This window comes from Calonectris borealis, chromosome 7 (assembly GCF_964195595.1).
Source record: "Calonectris borealis chromosome 7, bCalBor7.hap1.2, whole genome shotgun sequence".
Lineage (NCBI taxonomy): Eukaryota > Metazoa > Chordata > Aves > Procellariiformes > Procellariidae > Calonectris > Calonectris borealis.
This window is the reverse complement of record NC_134318.1, coordinates 39,956,239-39,979,264: the sequence shown is the minus strand read 5'-3', so window position 1 is coordinate 39,979,264 and position 23,026 is coordinate 39,956,239. Positions and strand designations below refer to the sequence as shown.

At 41.4% G+C, this 23,026-nt stretch overlaps 1 protein-coding gene across 1 annotated transcript in view; it reads left to right on the top strand.

Moving 5' to 3' along the window:
• Nucleotides 1-2,024: 2,024 nt before the first annotated feature.
• The window catches only part of CPXM2 (carboxypeptidase X, M14 family member 2), an 81,172-nt gene continuing 60,170 nt past the window's right edge, over nucleotides 2,025-23,026 (top strand). Inside the window, exon 1 of the mRNA XM_075155261.1 lies at nucleotides 2,025-2,750. Coding sequence (XP_075011362.1) covers nucleotides 2,423-2,750 — 328 coding nt within the window. The 5' untranslated portion in view covers nucleotides 2,025-2,422. The remainder of the gene's footprint in view (nucleotides 2,751-23,026) is intronic.

The following is a 23,026-nucleotide window of genomic DNA, read 5'->3' as shown; positions in this document are numbered from 1 at the left end:
TATTTTATAGAACCAGCCTGTTGTATGTGAAAGAAAATACATGATGTTTACATACATACATTATTGAAATGTACACATATAAAGTTACCAAAAGCAAATAATGTAAAATTCCCCCAAATCACATTCCTCAGGTCTTTAATTAATGTACACTTGACTCTATATTTTATGAAAATACTTCTTGTTATGCTTGGAAGTGTAAATCCTCTTCTGTTTTTATGTATCCTTCTTCAAACACTGCAATGAGTTAAATAATAATTTGCAGCTAAAGCTCTTTTAGTTACCGAAAAAATAGGTCATTAATGATGTCATGGAAAAGTCTATTTTTCTATTACTTCTCTGGGTATGTGAATGTCCACAATATTTGCAAAAGAGTGACTGTGCTGCAAATGGTAACAAAATTATACACATTTTCTGTAGCTTGTGCTCTGCCCTCAGAAGTTAGGACCGAGGAAGGAGAGGACTGGATACTTTGGAAAGGGAAAACAAAGTAAGAACATCTGTGAAATCGCTAAGACGGGATATCCAGGATATTCAGCCTGCCACAGAATGCAGAGAACAAGCAGTCTGCTTCACACACCATATCCCGTGGGTCTCAGCTCCCACACTGCACCCAGTCACTGCACACTCCGGGCCAAAGGTGACAAAGCCATCTATTCCAGATAAAACTGTCTGAAAAGTTTGATGGGAAGCAGTTTTCCATTAAAGGATTTTTTTTTTTTTAAATTCTAATTCAGTAAAGCAGTGAAAAAACAAAGTATCTTTTATTCTAGTTTTAGAAAATGAAAATTCCTATCTTTAAAATAGAAAAAGTCATCGTTTTCATATTTAAAAAAATGTAAAACTGAAGAATGAAAATAGAATTGCTAGTGAAAACATATTTTAATTTGTCTAAAAGGAAGGACAACAGAAACAATATAATCACTAAATTGCTTTTGAGATAGTGACTAAGGAAGCAAGGATGATCATTAAATATATGTGACTGGATCACCCACAGTCTGGAAACCAAATATGCCAAAAGATATAGGTACTGAGGTATGAAATTGTGCTTATTATGGTACTAAAGTTATGAGAGACACACACGAAATGTGATTGCAAAGGCAGAATAAAGCGTGGGGTAACATGTAATACTTTCTCCTAGCTGACTGGACAATGGCAAGAAATACAATATACAGGATGAAAAGATAAGCTGGTATTTTCAGCATGGGAGCAAGGATTCGTATTTCATGCGAGCCAACGGCTGCACATTTCCCTCAGCACTGAGGGTTATTTTAGAGGTATGAAAAAGATGAAAGATAAGATTTTATTCTCAGACAAATTGATTCCATTAATGACACTGGGTTGCATGTGTGCAGCTGCTAGCACAATACATCCTAATCTGTTTAGAAGATGTTTCAGAGAGAACAAAAGTCAGGATCATTCCAAAAAGAGCAAGAAAAAGGGCCACTGATGAAACATGTCCTTCCCGGTTTTCAGCTGGGCTGAGTCCAGGGAGCTGCCATATACCCTAGGAGAAGGCTCTTACAAATTGGCACATGCTATGTGTTGAGTTATTTTAGTTATATATAACTAATATGTATTTTTATATATATAAAAATATATAAACTAATACAGATTATATATAAACTATACATAAATTATATATGTATAAACTAATATAAACAAGGGAGGCTGAGATCGGTGCTGGAGAGGGATCCTACATTTGTAAAGGCTAAAAAAAAAAAAAACCAACATGAAAGGGAATATAGCACAACATATACGGAATGAAGATTATATGCCATAGACCCACATCACACGTATCTTTATGTATGCCCAGGGTCAACGTACAGGCAGATGAACCCTGCCAGACGCAGGCAGGCTTCATTCCCGGCTCTGTGTGCCCACCCGCATCTGCACAGCATCTCCCGGGGGAGGGAAACACTTTTGTACACAGGCTGGCTGCCAAGTTTACTTTTCTTTGAATAAATGCTCTCTTGGCTTAGCGGCGTGCAGGAAGACTAAAGGAACTGTTAGGGGATTTAGCTGAAAGTGTCTGGTAACTCTGTTTTTGGAAGAAAGCAGCAGCAACAACAACAACAACAAAAAAAAAAAAGAAAGAAAGGAAAAGCAGCGAGCTAACCGCGCTGGAGATCCCACCTGCCAAACGCCGGCGGAGCGGAGCGCTCGTCCGTCTGTCTGGCTGGTGAGCCCGACGATCACATGCATCCCCGTCCTGCCCCCTCCCTCCGCAGCCCTCCGTCCCGCTGCGCTCCTCGCAACTTTTGCAAAACTAGCCCAAAGCGGAGGCACTTTTCGCAGGCAGGCTCCTTTAGCCCTCTGCGTCTCCTGGCAGGGGGGGGTGCCAGCTGCCAAGGCTTTCTGTTTTCCCCGTTTCCAAATAAAGTTCTGGGACTTGCAGAGGAGATTTCTGCAAAAGCAAACGATAATGATTGCCCTTAGCAAGAAAGGCTCATGTTCTTCTCAACTCTGCCTCGCTCTCTGCGCCTTTGGGCTGGCATTGCTGGGGGATGTGTCCCGGGCTGTACCCATGGAGGATCAGGATTATTACCTGCAGGAGATTAGCAACAGGGATCATTATTATTCCTTTCCATATCCCGGTGAAGAGTTTTTTCCTTTCACGGAGCAACCTGGAGAGGAAGGACCTATCCGTGCTGCAGAGACAGAGGAGCACCCAGGGTTCAAACCGAGCAGGAAAGAGTTAAAACCGAAGAAAAGCAACAAAAAAGGAAAATCCATTCTTGAAACTCCACCAGGTAACTTTCCGCCTCCTCCTCCAGCACTTGGAGTCTGCTGAATCTCATGCTGTCTGTGACTTTTAGCATTAATGAATATCCACTTAATGGCAGTGTTGGTAATAATAACAATAAATGCGCTCGTGGTGATGATGATGACAACACATTAATTTTTAATATCCCACAGAAGAGAGCTACAGAACTTTTATAGGCTTTTTAACCCTTTCCTCACCAAGTAAAGAGATTTCAGAGTGGTAATGTATTAATTATCCCGCACTCTAGCTGGTATATGAACTTTTCCTTCTTAATTACACTTGACAACTGGCTTGCTGTTAAAGCTGCTGTTCTATAAGCAAAAGAAGAGAGACAGATTCCATAGTAAAAGCTGATTGTATATGGTGACACCTTACTTTATCCCTTGTCATTTTAATCTAAGACAGGTTCCTGAATTAATTTTACTTATAAACCTGTGAATTTCTTGGGGATTTTACTTTAAAGCCCTCCAGAGGAAGGTATGTAAAAAAAGATCTTCCTGTAAAAAGCCATAACAAGCTCAATTTAATTATTCACCTGTAAAATAAAGAAATTAAACACCAACAAAAACGCCTTATAATAAAAAAGGCCACCCTTAATTCCATTTTCTATTTCTGCATTTGATTGGATGAAAATATGCAATTATTAAAGTTTGCAGAAGCTTGATCAGCTTTTACCATCCAGTTGTTCCCATTAAGACCTAATTGTACCACCCTGAAAGAAGAGTAATTCCTTTCTGCGTTTCCTGAATGCATGGTAGGTACTTCACTGGTTTGGGACGCTTAGGAGTGAGTTTGGCCCATGTGATGAACTTGAGAGTTGTAAAATTTGGGGCCAAATCCTACTTCCCTACAGCTGAACTCCCCTTTACTTCAGAAAGAATCTTTTAATGTTAACAGCTGGAGCATATGGCACAAAGTTTGCAATTTAGAGCCATTAATACGTGCAATACAGCAAAACAGAGGATCAAGGGTTGTAGTGACATTAACTTTTCCCAGTTACATCTAGCAGATAGTAAACAAAGTATTTTCCATTTCATGTTAACACTAACAGAAATTAATTAGCCTTTGATTAGCAAAGATCTGAGCTTTTATAATAATTAATAGTGATAAGTAAATACCATTTCTGAAATCTGGAAAACTGTTTGTGGGACAGTAGGGATTGCCAGCGTAACTCAAGGCTGAAATCACGGATGACAGCAAATATACCTTGTCTGGGGGAGCAGGGACACGAGACATCTGTGCCCTTGCCTCCATCAGGGGCCAGCAGCTAGGCAGCAGCTTCCCAGGCAGACGGTACTGCCTGGCTTATTAGGTTTATTATCTAACCATGGGCAACACATGGATTTTAAAGCTACCTAATGAGGTACCAGGCTTTTTCTTCTTCAGTGTGGTGGAGACAATGCAGATTTGCAGCCCGTGGTGGGATGTTCTACGGTTCAGCTCTGCTTTCACCTTTTGGCTTTTTCTCAATTTCCCTGTCACCATGGCTTCACACATAGTCTACCAAACATTGAGCCCCATTACAGTGATGAGTATAGCATCCAATCTGTGAGGGCAGTGTTCACTTACAGAATCATAGAATGGTTTGGGTCGGAAGGGACCTTAACGATCATCTAGTTCCAATCCCCCTGCCATGGGCAGGGACACCTTCCACTAGACCCGACTGCTCAAAGCCCCATCCAACCTGGCCTTGAACACTGCCAGGGATGGGGCATCCACAACTTCTCTGGGCAACCTATCCCAATGCCTCACCACCCTCATACCAAAGAATTTCTTCCTTATAGCTAATCTAAATCTACCCTCTTTCAGTTTAAAGCCTTTACCCCTTGTCCTGTCACTCATGCCCTTGTAAAAAGTCCTTCTCCAGCTTTCTTGTAGGCCCCTGTCAGGTACTGGCAGGCTGCTATCAGGTCTGCCTAGAGCCTTCTCTTCTCCAGGCTGAACAACCCCAACTCTCTCAGCTTGTCTTCATGGGAGAGGTGCTCCAGCCCTCTGATCGCCTTCGTGGTCCTCCTCTGGACTCGCTCCAACGGGTTGATGTCCTTCTTATGTTGGGGGCCCCAGAGCTGGACGCAGTATTCCAGGTAGGGTCTCACGAGAGGGGAGTAGAGGGGGAGAATCACCTCCCTCAACCTGCTGGCCACGCTTCTTTTGATGCAGCCCAGGATATGGTTGGCCTTCTGGGCTGCAAGCACACATTGCCGGGTCATGTTGAGCTTCTCGTCAACCACAACACCTTCTTCTCAGGGCTGCTCTCAATCCATTCTCCATCCAGCCTGTATTTGTGCTTGGGATTGTCCCGACCCATGTGCAGGACCTTGCACGTGGCCTTGCTAGACTTCATGATGTTCGCACGGGCCACCTCTCAAGCCTGTCCAGGTCCTTCTGGATGGCTTCCTTTCCCTCCAGAGTGTCAGCCGCACCACACAGCTTGGTGTCATCGGCAAAGTTGTCTTTACAGACAGGCATCTTCCTTGTTCCCCACCTGCTGCACTGAGCACCTTACAGGTGCAGAGAAGGCAGCAGCCGTGCCAATAACTACCTCCATCATTGTGGAGCACTCATCACTTCCAAACCCGGTTTGGTTTATGCACTGTAGTCACAGCAGTACAAAATTCAAACTATATGACACTGCTGACCTACCAGGGAGCATCCTGAGGTCTTAGAGGCAGTCTGAATTTGGTCATATCCTAAGAATGCTTGATTTTACAAATGGAATCACATTCATTTTTCTATGCAGGAAATTATGGAATTAGAAAGGGAAGGAAAGACCTCCTCAAACCTTCCCCAGAAAACACTCTGTTGTCAAACGATTGACTTGTGCGAGATTCATCTTCTAATTCACCGCTTTTTACTTTCCACCCTACCTGACTCTCTGAGTCCAGGGAATCATTTTATTTCTGCATTCAGTCAGGTGAATGAATGCATTCTCCCGCATGAATGCAGCCTCCTCCTCTTCCTCAGCATGGCCAAGCAGAAGGTCAAGGGGAGCACAAGAGAGGCTCGTGGCGCACCACCAAAAGCAGCTGGAAATAGCTCAGTCCCTCCTTCCTCAGCAGGCACGCGCTCTTTTGACACAGCTGAGCTACCAAGCTTTCACCAGCCATGTGCAATAGGAGGTTTTAAAGCCTATGAGCTTTTAAAAAAATAGCGAGAGGTACAGCAAACAACCGATCTCCTCCACCAAACTTTTGCTCCTTGCTCCAGTGCATGGAGACTTGACACCAACTCAACAAACTGGCTGTTAAACTTACTTTAATATGGGAAAATGCAGTGTATTTCCTCAGGAGCAGCTGAACTATTTTAACTGAAATAGCCATAATAAGCCCTAAGGCAAACACCCAGCAAATAGAATGATTACCATTTGTTAAAGAGGTAAGTGAAAACAGGAGGTTTTTAGCAGGAAGGGTCAGGCAATTTTAACTGCAGACAGGGTTAAAAGTTCTGGCTATAACATTTGAAATTTCTCCTTTCTTCTCTCCCAAAGGCAGGTAAGGGCCAGGTCCTGCCAGTGCAGTGACTCCAATGCTTAGTGCCATGTCACCATGTCACCGGGGTTCGGTTTGAAATGAAGATCTGAAAATCTGGCCCCTCACTGAGCTGCCAAAAAATACATACCTATAATTTCTCGCATTTGGCCTGTTAAGAGGACAGCTGGAAATAATAGCAGTTGCCAAACAGATATCCATGAATAGTAACTATAAATATGTGTGTTGTGTATATATGTATACATCTATGCGTTTACACATATATCCAGAACTGGAATTAATTTATTGGACATGTAGTAAATACAAAAATTTGCTTTTTGTGAGGCTCGCTGGCAGCCAGGCATGCGGGATTAATTAATTGTAACAAACAATAGCCTGGCTGGGAGCTGAGATGAAGAAAGCAGAGGAACGGGAACGTGTGATCTGCCCTTTGGCTGAGCAGCTGGTACTGATCAGCCCTAGCCTTAAATCAAAGCTGAAATCAAACATAGCGGTCTGAAGGCCATGGCACATAACAGATGACACGGACTCGATTTATGTAAGCTAATTACTGAAGGTGGTGAGAATATAGGTATTTTCAATCTGTGAAATATTAATGTAGAAAGACATGCTATTGATGCCAGTGGGGTTGCAATGTTGTTTTTTTTTTTTAAAGTATTATTAGAATCAATATTTGCAAATACTTGATTCAGATAACAGTTAAAAATATCAGTCTGCCTCCTTGCCCTTTAAATGACTCATAAAAGAAGTGGTACTAGGTCATCCTTGGAAGGTAAACAGTTGGATTGACAGGTTTCTGTATACACATATTTCCATTTTCTAATTCCATCCTTGTTTGCTTAGGCCTCTAGCCAAAGCCCATTCAAATCAGTGGAAAGAGTCTTGTTAACGTCAATGTTTTTCTTTTATGAGGCCTTTAATGGAGTTTAATGTATGCAGTCTCAGCTACCATCTGTGGGGCAGACCTCTACAAATGCTTTGGGGGTCTGTCTGCATGCACTGAGAGGTTTATGGGGCTGAGGTCCCCACGAATACCGCTCAGTGTTGCACATCGTTCAGGGTCATGACTGTACAGTTCCCACTGTCAATCCTATTGCGCCCAAATCTGCCACAATTAAATCCGTAATGATTTTGATTTGATTTACAAAACTTATACTTGTTATAGTAGTTCTCGTTCTGGCCATGCCTCAATTCTGACTGCCTTTAGAAAGTAAAGGAGTGATGTTTATTTATATGGCAGTGCTCAGAAAGGGTTTTAGTGCACATTTATTTTGTATTTCACAGGTCTTCCACTGTTTGACCTCTGTGCAATCCAACATATGTGTCTGTGTAGTAGTCATGATTTCCTTTCTCTTGTCTTACCTGTTGCTTTCCCCAGGCTTGATGAAACTCTTTGGATGCATCACTGCTTACTTGCCCCATATTTGTTTATTTTTGTGTAATGTTGTCACCTGTTCAACAATGTAATTCTTAAGACTTTTGATTTGTGTTTTTCTTTAGTTTATGTAAGGCACAGGGATCTCTTGGATGGGTGAGGATCTCATTGGACCAGTGAGGAGGAATCAGTGAGGGAAGGCAAAAAGAAGATAAAATGGCCAATGCAAGCAACCGTGAAAATTATCTTGCGGAAAGAATTTGAATGTATAAGAATAGACTGGTAGTACATTAATTGAGGCATTTATCAAGATATGAGATAATGAAGGCTTGGAGAGATCGATGAGTGAATGAGGAAAAGCTGAACCACAGAGACATTACTCAGGAAAAACTACAAAGATTTTGTTGCAAAATGGTGATGAAGACCTGCAAAGTTAAAAACATGTCAAGTTTATTGTGTTACTGGCATTTGAGTGGTGAATTTGTTCACTAGAAAGAAGATAGAGAGTGATATATAAGGCATTGAACTGATAGCTGAAAGCACTTAAGAAGAGGTCACCAAGATACACCAGGTTTCCAGTTAGAACAGAAGGAAACATAGAAGGAAAAGGTAGCCTGTGAATCAGCATGGCTTACCAAAAATGTGGGTTTGGATGGGCTTAGCTAGAGCAAAGATGGAAAGGTGGGAGATTGAAAACAGCCAGGCAGGCTGAAGGCGTACCTAGAGAGTTAGGAGGAAGACTAGGAGCGAAGGGAGTCATCTAAGTCAAAGTTTTCCAAAGACATTTGAAGTCCAGCGTGTTGAACTTTGCTGGCACGTTGAAGATGCTCTGCCTAGGAGGAAGTTATTAGAAACATTGGCAAGGTGCCTCTGAGTGGAGCGCAAGGGCCAAAAGCCAGACAGGGCAGGCGACTGGCGTGGGTCCGGCGGGGAGCCGAGCCAGCGATGGCTTTTGGTAGCGTGTCAGGGAGCTCAGAGGGAAGGCGTGAGGGGAAATGGGGCAGGAGCTGGAAATACAAAAGAGGTTCAGGGGTAAGAGGAAACAGGCTTTTGGGTTAGGGAACGGAATCAGAGGGTAAAATGAAGGTTGGGGATGACTGCGGACATGGGCTGGTATTTAAGTGAAAGCTATTCAGTGATAAATGACTCATAGAGGAACTAAGAAGAAATAAGCACAGAATTACCCATATGCTGAGTAATTACCAGCGCTGCTGGTTTCTAGTCCATTGGTATCTTTTCTCTTAAACTTTGTAGCTGGCTTCCATTCCTGAGAAGCCCAGAGAAAGTGGAGCACTCCTGTGACCTAGAATGTAGATTGTAATTTTAAAGCTTTTGCTTAAACTTCTTATATTAGCAACTCTAGCAACTTTTAAGAATGAACTCATTGGCCCTAGGAGCATATCCTATGAATTTTAATATGACCTGTATCACGTCCTAATTGCCAGATGTGACAAGCAAAGATGAAAACTTGTGGGTTTTAATGATCTTTCTTTCATTTACCAGCTTCTATTTTCTCCTCAGCACTTCTACAAATACGTAGAATAAGGAAATGTAACATATCCATTCCATTTAAGAGCCCATCCTTTAAAGAGTGTCACAACAAAAGAGGACAAAGGATGACTAAGAATGAATAATGAGCAATGCCCTAAAATTGGCCAAACCTTTTTCATTAGCATCTTTCCTTACCCCTGGCTTCAATGAATAATGTAACATGAGGAAAAAAAATCAGAATAAACACATTTGATTATGCTAGAGAAAACCGTTTTCTATGATAATTCTCCTAACAGCCTTCTCTGAATTCAAACTAATTTATAAAGTGAGAAAAATACCTCTTTGAAAAAAGGACGGTTTCATTGAATAGATTTTAACAGTATGAACCTGAGTCTAGACTTGTTCCTGAAATGCCAGCTTATTACAAGTCACTTATTATTTGAATTATTCTTGGTTTTTAATTTTATTCTCTGTTGAGAATGAGAGCTGGCTAGACAGGTCAATCCAACGGTTCACAATCAAATTTCACTTATTTCTTTTGCTTTTGGAATGAAGACTTCTGTCAGCTATGTGAACTTAGAATCTGTCAAAAAGATGAAGTAGTGGAAGGTATGGTGCAGAAGAAGCAATTTCTTGAATTTTCAACATCTGAGCCTTCTCTTGGGATTTTTCAGCCTTGCCCAATTCATTGTCTATGTAAAAAACAGACTAGCAGAAGATTTGTTGTCTGGGTACAGAGTTGAGATTTGATTGTCATACTCACACATAGTGGTTGCTTGGGCTTGTATCATTATTATGCAAAGGATGCATCAGATCTGGGCTTCTTGTCAGGCCTCTCTGAGGTTATGTCTTGTGGTACTACTTGTTTTATAAAGCAAGGCTTTTTGAAATGAACATATAAATATGTGCCTTTAACACTAGTTTTCTGGGTACTCAAGGAAAACGGGAACAAGCAAAGCTCTGATGTAGCCAAAATTATTTGCCTTTTAAAATCCGGAGGTCACACATGCAAAACACTCCACAGCCTTTACTCAGCTCAAACATTCACCGAGAGAAAACAGAGGTGATAGGAATAATCATTCATGTTAGAAACAGGCAATCACCTTTAATCTTTCTGTCTCTGGGAGCTACCTTAATGGACACTTTGGTCCTATTTAATTCAATAGGCCATGAACCGAAGACAGCATTCGAGTTTCCTTCATTTTTGCATGGGACTTCATTCAGAGACGGTCATGGCCATCCTATCTGTGCAGTTACATCTCCAATGCAGAAGTTACCTCTCAGTAACCTGCCTGAACACACTATCCCTGCCCTGACAAGAATAAAGTGCACAGACAATGGAATAAAGGTGTTTAGAGGACACTGTGGCCAGCCCCAAGATGGGTCTCTAACACTGCTGTGGTCTGATTATTTTCCTGATGGGGACTTCTTTTCCTGAGCCACAGATGATGCTGATCACTGAGCACCACAGCAACCTCTTTCAGGGGCTTGCCTAGCTCCTCTGGAAGCCTTTCTCTGGCTATTTCTGTTGACTTCAGGAAGTGTTTGGTGGGGTTTTTGCATATGTGATCGAGTAACGAAAAACACCTAACCATTAGTAAAATACAGTGCAATATTCATACATTACTTCTGATGCAAACACCTTTCTAATTTCCTTGTACATAGCAAAAAGAACATTTATGACTCCATTCCGCTATGATTTTATCATCCTGGTGTGGGGAAGAACAGGGTACGCTGGGTGTCTGCTCACTGCTGGAAGGGCTGGAGCACCATGAGAGAGGAGCAATGTGTTTTATTCTTCGTGCAGTCACCAGGCAGTGCTAAATCAACTTGACAGGTGTAAAAGGAAAACTGTTTCTCTTTTCTACCCATAGCTAAAAATGGCAACAAAAAAAAGGTGAGAAAAACAAGAGGGGGAATGAAGAGATGCCAGATGGTGACTCTGAGAGTCAGAGTGCCTATGAAGACATCAGAGGAAGCATGTGGGGATCATTTAAAGCATCTTTAGAGTACTTGGGTTTCGCTGTTAATCTCTCTAGCCCTGTTTGAATTAAATTACAAAGGATATTCTGGAGAGTCTGCTGATAGATATCTAAGTCCTCTTTGGAGATAAAATAGTTCCCTTCTTGTGGGTAACATACTGGCATTGGCAAGCAAGGATTTGTACCATATTATTATAGGTTAAATGGAGACAAGGAAAGATAAGCGTTTTATTCCATATTTCCACAGTGATCTGCATCATTTTTCTAAACAAAAAGAGGCTTTGAAGTGACTTTCTGATCCTGGATGGGTGTTTAAAGGAGCTGCCTTATAAATGGGAATCATACGCTGTAAAGTATATTTTACAAGAATGTTTTGTAAAAAAATTATGTGAGATACTACTAATACGTCAGAGCAGGAGAAACACATTTTACTCTTGGATTTCCTATTTTGACAAACAAGTGAGCCCCAGCCCTGCAGTGGGGCTGCGACGCAGCGTCCGCTGGGGTTTGATGTTGCCGAAAATCACACAAAAGCTAGCAAGCTTCAGCAGAACATAGTGACTTCCAGTAGCTACTGCTCATGGGTGAAGTTGAATACCTGATTAATAGTGAAAGCACCCAGATACAGAATTAATCTTTTGTTTACTTCTGGTTATTTACAGTATGGGAGTCCTGTAAATGTACAGATCTGTAAATAGTAAATAATATAGTTCTGCTCCTGTTTTCACACAAGCATTAGCAAGATGCTACATTTGCAAATTTGTTGCTGCATCCAACAGCCCAAACAAGGAATGTATTAAAAGTTGTTGTATATGTAAGTTAAGCATAGTTCATGTACGGGCATCTTACATGTCTTTTTCTTCTTTCTGCTACACAGTGTATCTACTCTGTAGTTTCTAGCTACTGACAGAGAATATTACTTTCAAAGTGAAGAGTGTACTTGATTAATTGAGCTCTCTGGTTTTTTTTTTTTCGGTTAATCACTTACAGATCTATTTTGTGGTTTATCTTTTTTATTTTTTTTTTAATGAATTGCCTGACAGACTTCTTGTATGACTATATGTCAGCCTTGGGCTGCTTCTGAATTATGTGAGGTATGTACCTGGCAATAATGTTATTCTGCTAGAATCAACATGATTCCCAAGGACCAAGTTCAACTGACAATGCAACTTAAATCTTCATGAAGTCTATATTAAAGACTTATATGTATTTTTATATTTATAAACGTCTGAAAATACAGGAGTTTTGAAAGAGGTGTGGTCTTGTGCTCAAGACGACAGATTAAAATCTAAGAGAGAAGCTCCTGTCCTTAGAAATATGGCCACAGGTAGTGATCCTTTGGTACTGGTGATTGAAACTGTAGTTGATCTTTCTCTATTTCATCCATTGTGAATTAATACAAATATCAAAATAATCACCAGGGCAGGATTTCTCACCTCTTAACGCTTAGGCTAGAGAATCATGCTCATCTTTCTTTGTTCTCCAAACCCCCTTGTGAGCTTTATGAAAAGAGGAGCACCTTCTGCAGCATGGGCTGAGAGCACCTGTGTGCCTCAGTAACTTGATGTTCGGCAACTTTCCCTGCGAGATGTACGTTCACATCAGCAATGAGAGTGCTTTAGCCATCTGGACATTCGTTTGAAGTCGGATAAAGGGAAACATCCTGTTCCATGTCCTGTCTGGTGGCCATGTTTCACCCAGAGCCTGGTGTGTTGGACATGTTTACAGTGTACTGATCTGTTCAGGAGATCTGGATGGGCAAATGCTCGGTTTTGAATCCCAGTACATGGCAGACAGGTCTTCACCATCCAGAAGGAGACGTTAAGTACAGTTTTCAACTGTTCTATGATGGGACTCAGTTGGCTTAAGCACCAGAATTCTGTATTCAGCTTGTTCTTATTTCTTTTGGACCTCAGTAGCTCATCCAGACAATGGCTAACAGAGCTTCCTAAATCTGATTTCCTTGCCTAGATTACGGGACTTGAGTGCTTCCTGTAGATGATTTCTTCCTCACATTCCCACGTATCACAAATTTAGTAGTTTTCTTGTCATTTCCCTTCTTTTTGGCTCTACAGGATTGATCCTCCTGGCTGGGACCTAAAAGAGAACCTGAGGGGGAACACCAAACGTCCCTGCTTGACTTCCAGAGCCTACGGAGGGGCTCAGGAGGTCTGCGGTCTCTGTTATCCCCAGATTTGCCTTTTACCTGTTTCCTCATATGAACTTTAGAAAGCAAAAGAGTCTCCCATTTCAATGGGAGTTATGTTTGACAAGAGAGTACCGAGCGAGGCCAAGTATCTCCTTCCTCTAACACATCCAAGATTTACTGTAAACTGCCTGAGTGCATTAATCATCGCAGTGTGCTGGGAGACGGTGTTGTTTGCAATGGGAGCAACTAAAAACCCTCTTTTTCATTCTTTCCCAGAAATTAGAGTATTTTTATGTTCTCCTCTTCAGAGATACAGTGTTTTATGGTGACAGGTTTATGGCTGCTCTCTACTGTCAGGGTCCTCCTAAAACATCTGTCAAGTGAAGGGAAAGGTTCAAAGTATCTTAGAAGAGCTGATCTCAAATCTGGATATAGGCACTTCCTACCACCACCATTATGACTACTCCTTATGCCAGATTTGGCTTTAACACACTCTTTTTTTCCCCAAGATAATTTTCAATAGTGTAATGAGTTTGCCCTATACACATGACAGAGGATGTCTGAACATGGAACCACATTTTAAGCCTCCCAAAGATTTTTCATTGGCTTAGAACAGAAATTTCGATTTCAGCCAAACAGCCTTTCATATGTGATTGTCTAAAAGTAGAGTTTAAAACTTCACTCTTTGACAACATGATTTTTCTCTTTTCCCCCTTAATTGCTTATGTACTGAGAAGTTACAGAAAACATTTCAGAAACAATTAGAATGATATTTGCTATCACAAGCTGGATGACAAGTACCCTGCCCCAAAGGATAGACCCAGTTTTATCCCACAGACATTTAAACCTCACTCTCTTTACAAGCTTTAAATTCCAAGCAAAAATTCCACTGAGAATTCTGCCAAAAGTATGTCTGGGTTATATATGGCCTATATACATGGCTGGAGGGAAGGTTGGAATTTCCCAGAGTAAATCTGGACTTGGATCTGCTCCAGGATGCAGGTGACCCAACAGCATGGGGATGTGACCCAACAGCATGGGAACATGCCCCAGTCTTCCGTGCATGCCACTGGAGCAGGAGGCCTCCCCTAAGGTGAGGCAATAGTTCTTACGCTGGTGGTGAATAGAGGGCTGAGGAGAGGAGAGGAGAGGAGAGGAGAGGAGAGGAGGAGTAGCTAGGGCCAGTCGTAACCAGGGTCCAGCACATACCCCAGCTAAGACAAAGAGAAAAATTGCTTACAGGTCTTTTGGCAGATATTTTTTTCCTCAGGCTCCTCTGGATGCTTTTGGATCCCAGCAGAGGAGTGCAGTCCAAAACTCTTGCAGGCTTCTCAGATGAGTGTCTGACATCTGGTCCAGTTCCTTTGCATCAGGTATTTCATTAGATATATGTAGGTGACAAAAAGCGGCCCCAAAGTCTTGTTTCCATCTTGTAGTGGAACAGACGGTTGGGGGATCACATATAGAGGCAGAAAGCTCTGAGTATTCTTCCAAAGACCTTTGAAAATGCTGACAAAGTGAGCCCAGGTACTGCAGAGGTCCAGAGATGGGTGGGATGCAGGAGGCTCAGAGAAGAAAATGGATAAATTCCTCAGTTGCCAAACTCACAGCCCAGGAGGAATGAGGGTTGAGGTATCTGGTCACTGAAATCACGAGGTATAACATCTGTTCTCTGCCTGAATGACTGAATTCTTTATTTAAAAAGAAAAGAAAATATGAGGGGTAATATACTCTTGATCCAATTTTTCTGCAAAATGCTTAGGATCTGAAAACACTTCTACAAAAAAAACGGGTGATGTCTGTCTGCAAGCAATAGTTCAGTCCACAGTGAACAAAGTGCAAAGCTCTCAATCAGTGGCTGAAAGCATTCAGCGTTATTTTAAACTGTTAAATGAAAAGGGGGGAAAAAGAGTCTTGTAGGTCTACTTTCTAAATAATCCAAATCATGATGAAGGCTAGTAACATGTGGAATATAAAATATTGCAGACGCATCTGAACTGTTTGATATTGCTAATATGCAAACAGCAAATATGAACTTGGTGGTTTTTGATGCTTGAATGCTAGTTGAATGGCAATCATATTGACTGATTGAGCGAGAGCCCCTACACTCTTACACAAGGAATAAAATGGGAAACTTTTCAAAATATGATAAAAAATCACTAATATGGAGTTATGCAGCTAAAATGTCATGGAGCTCTTTGAAAAAATGGAGAGAAAATAGCACAAAACTATTCCTCTGCAAAACTGTTCCATATTTCTGTTCATTAATCCTGAATCAGATTTTTTTCCTCCCAATTAGCAAGTTAAAAAATGTTTTTTTTTTATCTCAGGGAAGCTTGCCTCGAAGCTTTCTCTATTCCACCTCTTTTCAAGTGCAGAATACCTATGTTTACTAAATCCTTCCAGCTCCTGTGGGTGGGAAGGAGGATGGGCTCTCCAAGGCAGCAGTTATGTTAATGATAAGTCCCAAATCATAACCTGCACTTTTCACATTAGCACATTCATGTTTTGCAGTGAAGACAAGGGCTCTGTTGGTGCCAACACGGGCTATTGCTAGCACGATATTATTCTCCGGGGAAAGGATGTCAAACCTCACCGGGCAAGTAGTATAAATTAGGGTTTATTTGAATGCGTTCCTGAGCAGTCCTCATGGGGCCCACAGGCTGGTACGTGCATTGCCTTCAGTTTGGATCTTTGGGCTTTCAGACGTGAGCAGGCAGACATGCATACATGCAATTTTAAACTCACTAATAACTCACATTTCGTATCATTTGAAGCTTCTGACACACTTAGCTTTGAATCAGTGAAACCTCCTCTGTACTAAAGGTTTAGCCGGTGATTATGAGCCTTTGCTGGACCAGGGCTGAATTGTTAAAAAAAGCAGAAAAGATGTTTAGACAGAATGAATTTTGGGAATCTTTTGCGGGCTGCGCAAAGCTGCAAGATCGTAGGAAGCTGGAATAAGGAGGAAGGACCTCTGAACACTCAGTCATTTGAGTTGGAGAGGTGCCCACCCTTTGAGATATTTGTCTGAACCTTGCTTGAACTGTTTCAGCTCCTTCGCTCTGTAAGATGGAGCTGGAGCTTCACACGAGCTTCCCTGCTGAACCTCCAGTTCTTCCCTCCGATCAGATTAGAAAATCGAGAGCCATGTCTTTCTCACGGTATTTTTAGCATTTCTCTTTCTGCGGGCAGGAAGCTCAGAGGCTTGTGAAAATGCTGAGTGCTCAAAATTTAGAAGATATTAACTGAGCTTTTAAAACCACAGAATCCTGGTGCTTGCTTGGTCTTGGGGCATTTTTTCAAATTATTTTTTTTAGTTCCCTAAATTGGTTTTTCCATGACTAGCTTGAGGGCAGGTAGAGAGAGGGAAGTAAAATGGATGGACTATGGTATGTGCCATTGCCTTTTTGACAATGCACATCTGAAAGCTAAAAAGTCATCTGGAAGCTGAAATCCTTTGGGAAGTTGAGCAAAAGCTCATGGGAAGCACAGCTGGTGAAATGTGGGACTGCAGAACGCGTGTGTGTTTTCTGAGCTCCTTAAAAATCATGCCTTTTTCAGAAGGTGTGCTCTGCAAGCTGGGCTCTGTGCTTAGATTTCTTCATCGATAGTGCATTTTCCAGGGGGATTCCTTCACTCTCCTGGGGTTTGTGTTCTCCCAGTGAGCCCAAACACCAGTCATAGACCTGTTCCCAAGGGAAGCATCCCTCCTGCACCCCTCCTTGCACCCCAGCAATTCCACTCCTCTGCTCTTTAGGCTTTTCATTTTTTTTTCCCTTCTTTTTTTTTTTTTTTTTTTTTTTTTTAAATGAAGGTAGTCACATTTTAATCCAGGCCTGGATTTGATTTTCTCAAATCTTAGAGATTTAATTGTTTCTTGATGTTTTACTTCCTTTTGCTTTGAACTCTTAAATACTCTTCTTTCAGGGTGCTTCTCAAGGGTGCAACAGCTTGGATGTAGGGTGTTTTAAAGGAAAGAAGAAAGGCTCTGTTATATGAGTTCCTAAATCTCTTGCTTTCCAGGACTTCTGGGTATATCCAAAGAACCTCCAGTTATTTTCTATGTGCACTTAGCCAATTTTTCATCCTTTCACTAAAACAGTTTTCCACTGTTTGGGACTTTAAATGTATTAGCACTTCTGACATTTAGTACTGTCTTAGAGCTGTATTTGAATCAACCACACAATTAAAGAAAAACTCCTTCAAAAAGAATAATGAAGTGAAAAGCAAATAAGCCAACTAAACTTATTTTTTCTTTTACTGTGCTCTAGAAAATACAAACTGATTCCTTTTTCAGGGTTGGGAAGGAGCACAAAATTTGAGTTCAGGTTAATTGTAACCACACAACTTTCTTCTGAAATCATTGTCTGAGCAGTAGCTCCAGGCACTATGGTGACTTCTATGTTTTATGAGAAGTGTTTGTTTTTATTCATTCCTCTTATCATTTCACATGAAATAATAACCGCAGATGTGATTTTAGAAAAAAAAGTATAAATGTCTAAACTCACTGCTAGAGCAGACACACCAGGTCTCCATAAAACTGAGACTTACACTTTATAAAAGGTTTTAAAACCAAGTTGGATTGATTTTAGGTATTTCCTGTCACAGGCTCTCTATATAGGTCAAGTATTTCGCCCAGATGTGCAACCTGGAGGAGGGCTAGGCAGCCACCGAGACCAGCCTGTGCAGGGTGAAGACTCACAAATAAATTCTGAGGCTTGAGCAGTCGTTCCCATCCCCTCGGTGATGCTTTCTCATAGTGGGCAGCACAGTTACTGCTGCGAGAGGAGGAGGGATATTAATTGCAAGAGCTATAAGCACAGTTGGGTGCTGGGGTATGATGGTGGGCTTGGCAATCTCTGCTGAAGTGGTCAGCCTGCCTTTGAGGGTCTTCTTGCTTGTGCGTGGTGGTGTGTTTGCAACTATGTGTTTGTCTACATGCAGAGGAGGCAAATTTTAATGTCACTTCTGATTAGCAGCATATACTTTGGGAAGATTTAAGGATTAGTTTTTCACAAACCAGCAGGAGAGGAATGACGCTCAGAAAGATGATCCTGTACTACTCACCTAGGTCTCAGTGCAGATATAGACTACTTCTAGTCTACATTCTGTTGGTAAATGCGTATTTTTAGTTTTAATAATGAAAAAATGAAAGATGACATTTCAACTCACAGCTAAGGTGACTAATGACTGTCTGCTGCCTAAAGGCATAGCTCATACTACTTCATCATGCTGGCTCTGAAGTTTGCTGGCTCCCATCAAGAGCTAAGTCAGAAAGCTAAACTGGTAGAAAACAGCCTACTATGAAACCCAAAACTGAATAGCAAAGTGATTCTATCTTCATCTCTGATTTACTTGTGTTAGGCTTTGGACTGCTTCATCAAAGGAAGCTAATACATCTGTTTCAGTATCATTTTCAGCACATTTTCCACCTTAGAGAAAAGTAAAAGAAATATAGTTTGGTCTATGCTAGAGCTTAACTTGATTAAAAGTTGAATAACGCTAAGTAGTACTGACCGGGAAGTGGCTGATTTCAGTCTTTCTCCTGTGTAAATTTAGTACTTGGGAGTGGAGGTAACTATAGTAGCAGCAATAAAATTTAATGGCTCGTCACTCCTAATGAGACCTCCTTTACAATATCTCAAGTTTTTCCTGCTCTATGTGTGTGGGCTTCATGTGTGTGCTAGGGAGACTGAGAAGGTGAAAGCTGGATGATATCATAGTAGTGCCATCTATTTCAGTGAAGTTAGGTGTTTTTGGAGAACTGCTGAAGCTGTTCATGTGTATTTCACCACTAGGTCTACTATAGCCCCAGGTGTGCAATTCTGATCGACATGATGGAGCATATACAGCCCCTTTCCTCTGTCCTCCCCCTTGGATACTTCCCCTGTGCCACCTGGGATCCCTGTTTTCCTGCAAAAGCATGGCTCTGCTGCAAAATCCTTAAAGCTGGCAGAATTCTTGGTAGATGTATATTTCCAGGGCCCGAAGTTATGGACATTTTCCAGGTTATTTATGTTTAAGGTATTTCCTGACTATGCTGTCACTCTGTACAACTGCAACGTGCTATACCTAACTATGGATATATTTATTTCTGTATAAAGTTGCTACCACAACTTTCATAGAGGGGCAGGAAAATAATTGCACCACAAGCCAATTTTATACTCATACAACTGGTTTTATGCAGTTGTATTATTTTTGGTAAAATACATTCAATTGTTAAAGTGGTTAAACTTTAGCACTTTTAAGGTGTCTCATTTACTGAACCATGGTTATATCTTAAGACAGTAGCTATTTTCTGTCTTGATTTTGTATTTGTTAATGGTATTCCAAGTTTCAATGTTTATTTTTAATGGCTACAATTAATGTTCTTATTGTAGAATCTTTGGTCTTGCAGTATAGCTCAGTGATTTGATATTTTAAGCTATTTCTGGCATGAAGACATGGGACAGATATGCGTTTTTAATGGTAATTTTAGTCCTATACCCAACCATTGTGCGAGCAGTCTGTCTCAGTTTTTTTCTCCATTGTTTGGCTAAGTCTATTTGTTTGCTCTGGAAAAAAAAGGATGGTTCTCATTTTTGATCGCTGTACTCAGCTTTGCGGCTTTAGCTGGAATAACAGAAAGTCTTCATCCTGTGCTTCAGAAAAACATCAGAGGAGACCTTTTAAAATTAATAGCACAGAAGTCAGCCTTAGTCAAAGCTCATAATAAAAAGTTAAGAATTGATATGATATTTTTCAGGCTATATTTTTGGGGGCCATTAAAGGGAATAATATGTCTTTTTCAGAGTACTAAATACATCTATTCTTTTGTAGAGAAAGTGGAAGACTTGTCAGGTTTGGATACAAATGAGAGGGTGCCTTGTATCATGAGCATCTGGAAACCTTTCCTGGGGCTATTCCTACAGTGATACTCAATGCCTTCATATGCTGATGGTCCACACTGAATACAGCCTGTCCTTGCATTGTTTCTTTTGTTAATGGCCTGGATGCCATGGCCAGGTTTGCAATAAATTCCCACCCTAGTTCTTTCCCATGTCAGGTCAGCAAGGTGGTGTTCCCATGGGCAGCGAGGCAGAAACTCTGGGGTGCCTGCCTGTACCTCCCTTTCCTCTGCCTTTCTCTTCTCCTAAAGAGACGTGGGGAAAGAGAGATGAAGCAGGAAGACATGCAAGAGCTATGGACAGTGTTTCCATACCTACCCACCTCTCCACCTGGAGGAAGCTGCTGCCTGCAGGCACGTGTGGGTATGGTTGCTTCTTCCCCCTGAGCAGAAGGACCACAGGCAGCAAGAAACAGAGCTAGGAGGAAAAGTGGGAAATGCTTCTTTGCCCAAGCATGCTGACTTTGTGCACGTGGGATTGGGCTCCTGTATTGTCCATGTCATCTCCTAGGGAGGCTGTATGATGGCAGCAGTAGGCAGCTCAGGGAATGTATATGGTGTCTGGAGTTTAGATGAGCCTCTGGAGTCTGAAAGCTTGGCCAGAAAACTCCCAGAGAACAGGCTTTCTGGAAATTCCTACTTCTAGCTGTGCCAGGAATAATAGAAGGTCTTCCTGCTAAATGTGCTGTTTTGTTGCATCTAGAACCAGCCACAACCTGGGTTTGTGAGGGGGGCAAAAATATGAAAAGTAGTGGGAAAGAAAAACTTTCTGAATCTCAGAAATGTTTGGTTTCATGTCAGACCTGACTTAAAGGATCAAGATAATTCTTAACTTATTCTTTACTTGCCTTTAATTGCTGAATTTTCCCTCAACCTTGAAAGTAGAAGAGACACTTTCACCCTTGCATAGAGACTGTACCCTGCAACTTTTCAAGTAACTGTTGTGCCCAATCCTGCCAGCTGGTGCACAGTGTTCAGGCGGTGTAAAGAAAGCATGGAAGTGTTCAGTGTCTTTGTACCACAGGAGAGCTCGGTGTGTCACTGGTATCAGATATGGCGAGGACACAACTTTGGTGGCCTTGAAACCATCTCAAGGCTTTCACTCTTGTCTGCTGCCTCTGACTCCAGCAGGCACGGGCTTTAAATCCACACCTTCCCTGCCCAGGACTGGCCTTGTGCCATCACGCAGAAGATATTTGCAACTTCTCTTTAACTAACTCCCTTCCTAAAGAGCTGGTTTAGCTTTTGAAGCATGTCTAGTGCGGGACACATGAAACATGGTTGCAGCAAATCTTCCCTAGCAGGGAAAGGAGTGAGTTTACCTGGAAGACAAAGCGGTGCCTAGCCAACAAGCTAAGTTTAAAAAGCACTCCCCTCCCCACAAGCTAAGAGGCTTTCAAAACACAGCTCCTTGGCCCAGAGGCAGCCCTAGAGAAGATGGTTGCAAAGAGGAGGCATATTTCATCATCAAAACCAACTCTGAGATATCAGATGGGTAACATTTGTGGGAGTCTCACTCAGGCTTCACCCTCACATAAAGCCCATGAAAATGTTCCTCCTGATTTACGGAGGCTTTGGGTCAGACCTCTAAAAGAACTAGGTTTTCTCACCAGAAGTGTTTGTGGCTTTTTTTTTTTTTTAATCTTCAACAGCAACCATAAGGATAAGTGTACGTTGCAGTGCTGTGATAAATACTTCCCTTTCCTCCTGAGAGAAGTCCCTGATGTCTTAAACCCCATGCAGTATTTGTTGCTTGTCCTAGAAAAATATACAGCTTTGATCCGACATTAGAGAACAATTAATGTTGTCTTAGGATAGAAAGTTTTGGCATCTATTTAATCCTTTATTTGATCTTTGATCTGGGACTATAATTCAGTGTTTTAACTTCTATATAGGGGATTTGTTGTAAGTGCACATTGCTTGCTTTGTTCTTTTAGTGCCCTGGGAATGGGTTTATAAGAAAAGGCAAATAAAAGCAAACTGTGTGTGCTTAAAGAACCTTCATCTGCCTGTACTGCTTCAATTAATCTGGGGTGCATGGGGGCTGGTGGCCTGAATTCAGGCCAGAAAAGAAACTAGTATGTATTGCTAGCAACACTTTGGATGTGAACAAAGTCAGAAAACTGCTCAGACTGAAATGCATGGACCTGTTTTCAGGGAAAAGCTGGGCCATACCAAGTATAGAGTGTGACTCATGAACATCTGCGGAAATTTCACACTTCCACCGTCACATCATCAAAACAGCAAAATTTAGCTAGACCATGTTCCCCCCACAAATGTCCTAAGACTGTAAATATAGAAAATGGAGAACCTTGTTGTGTTTAATTCAGCTCCCACAAACATTGTCTATCACAGAAAAGCAATCAAAAGATATTTTCAATAAGTAGCAGGTCAGCAGAAATATGCTTTTACTGTTATTTCATGTTTCAGGTGTATTGCAGTATTAAAATACTTTGCATACCTGTGCCCTAAGTATTACTTGAGACACAGAATTAGACCGCCAGAGTTTCCATTAAAAGTTTCTGCTGTTGGAAGATGAATTATCAACCACACTTTTCATTGGAAAAGCTTTAAAGTTGGCTGTTAGGGTAAAATTTATTATATTGACCTCATTAAGAATTTTTGTCCAAGACCAAGATCTAAGAATAGTATGAATAGTATAATAAACGTTAAAATCTTCATCCCCCAAAATATATGCTTAATGGTGTGCTTAATTTACCTATATCAGTAGCTTCACAGATTTGCATCTTCATTAACTATATGTTTAAGTGTTTTGCTTAAACAAGGCCTAAATTCTGCATCTACCCTGGGATGGCTCAGAAAAAGAATCAAAACCTAAAACTAAATCTGTCTTATTACACGGGATTTTGCCATGAGATACTTGACCA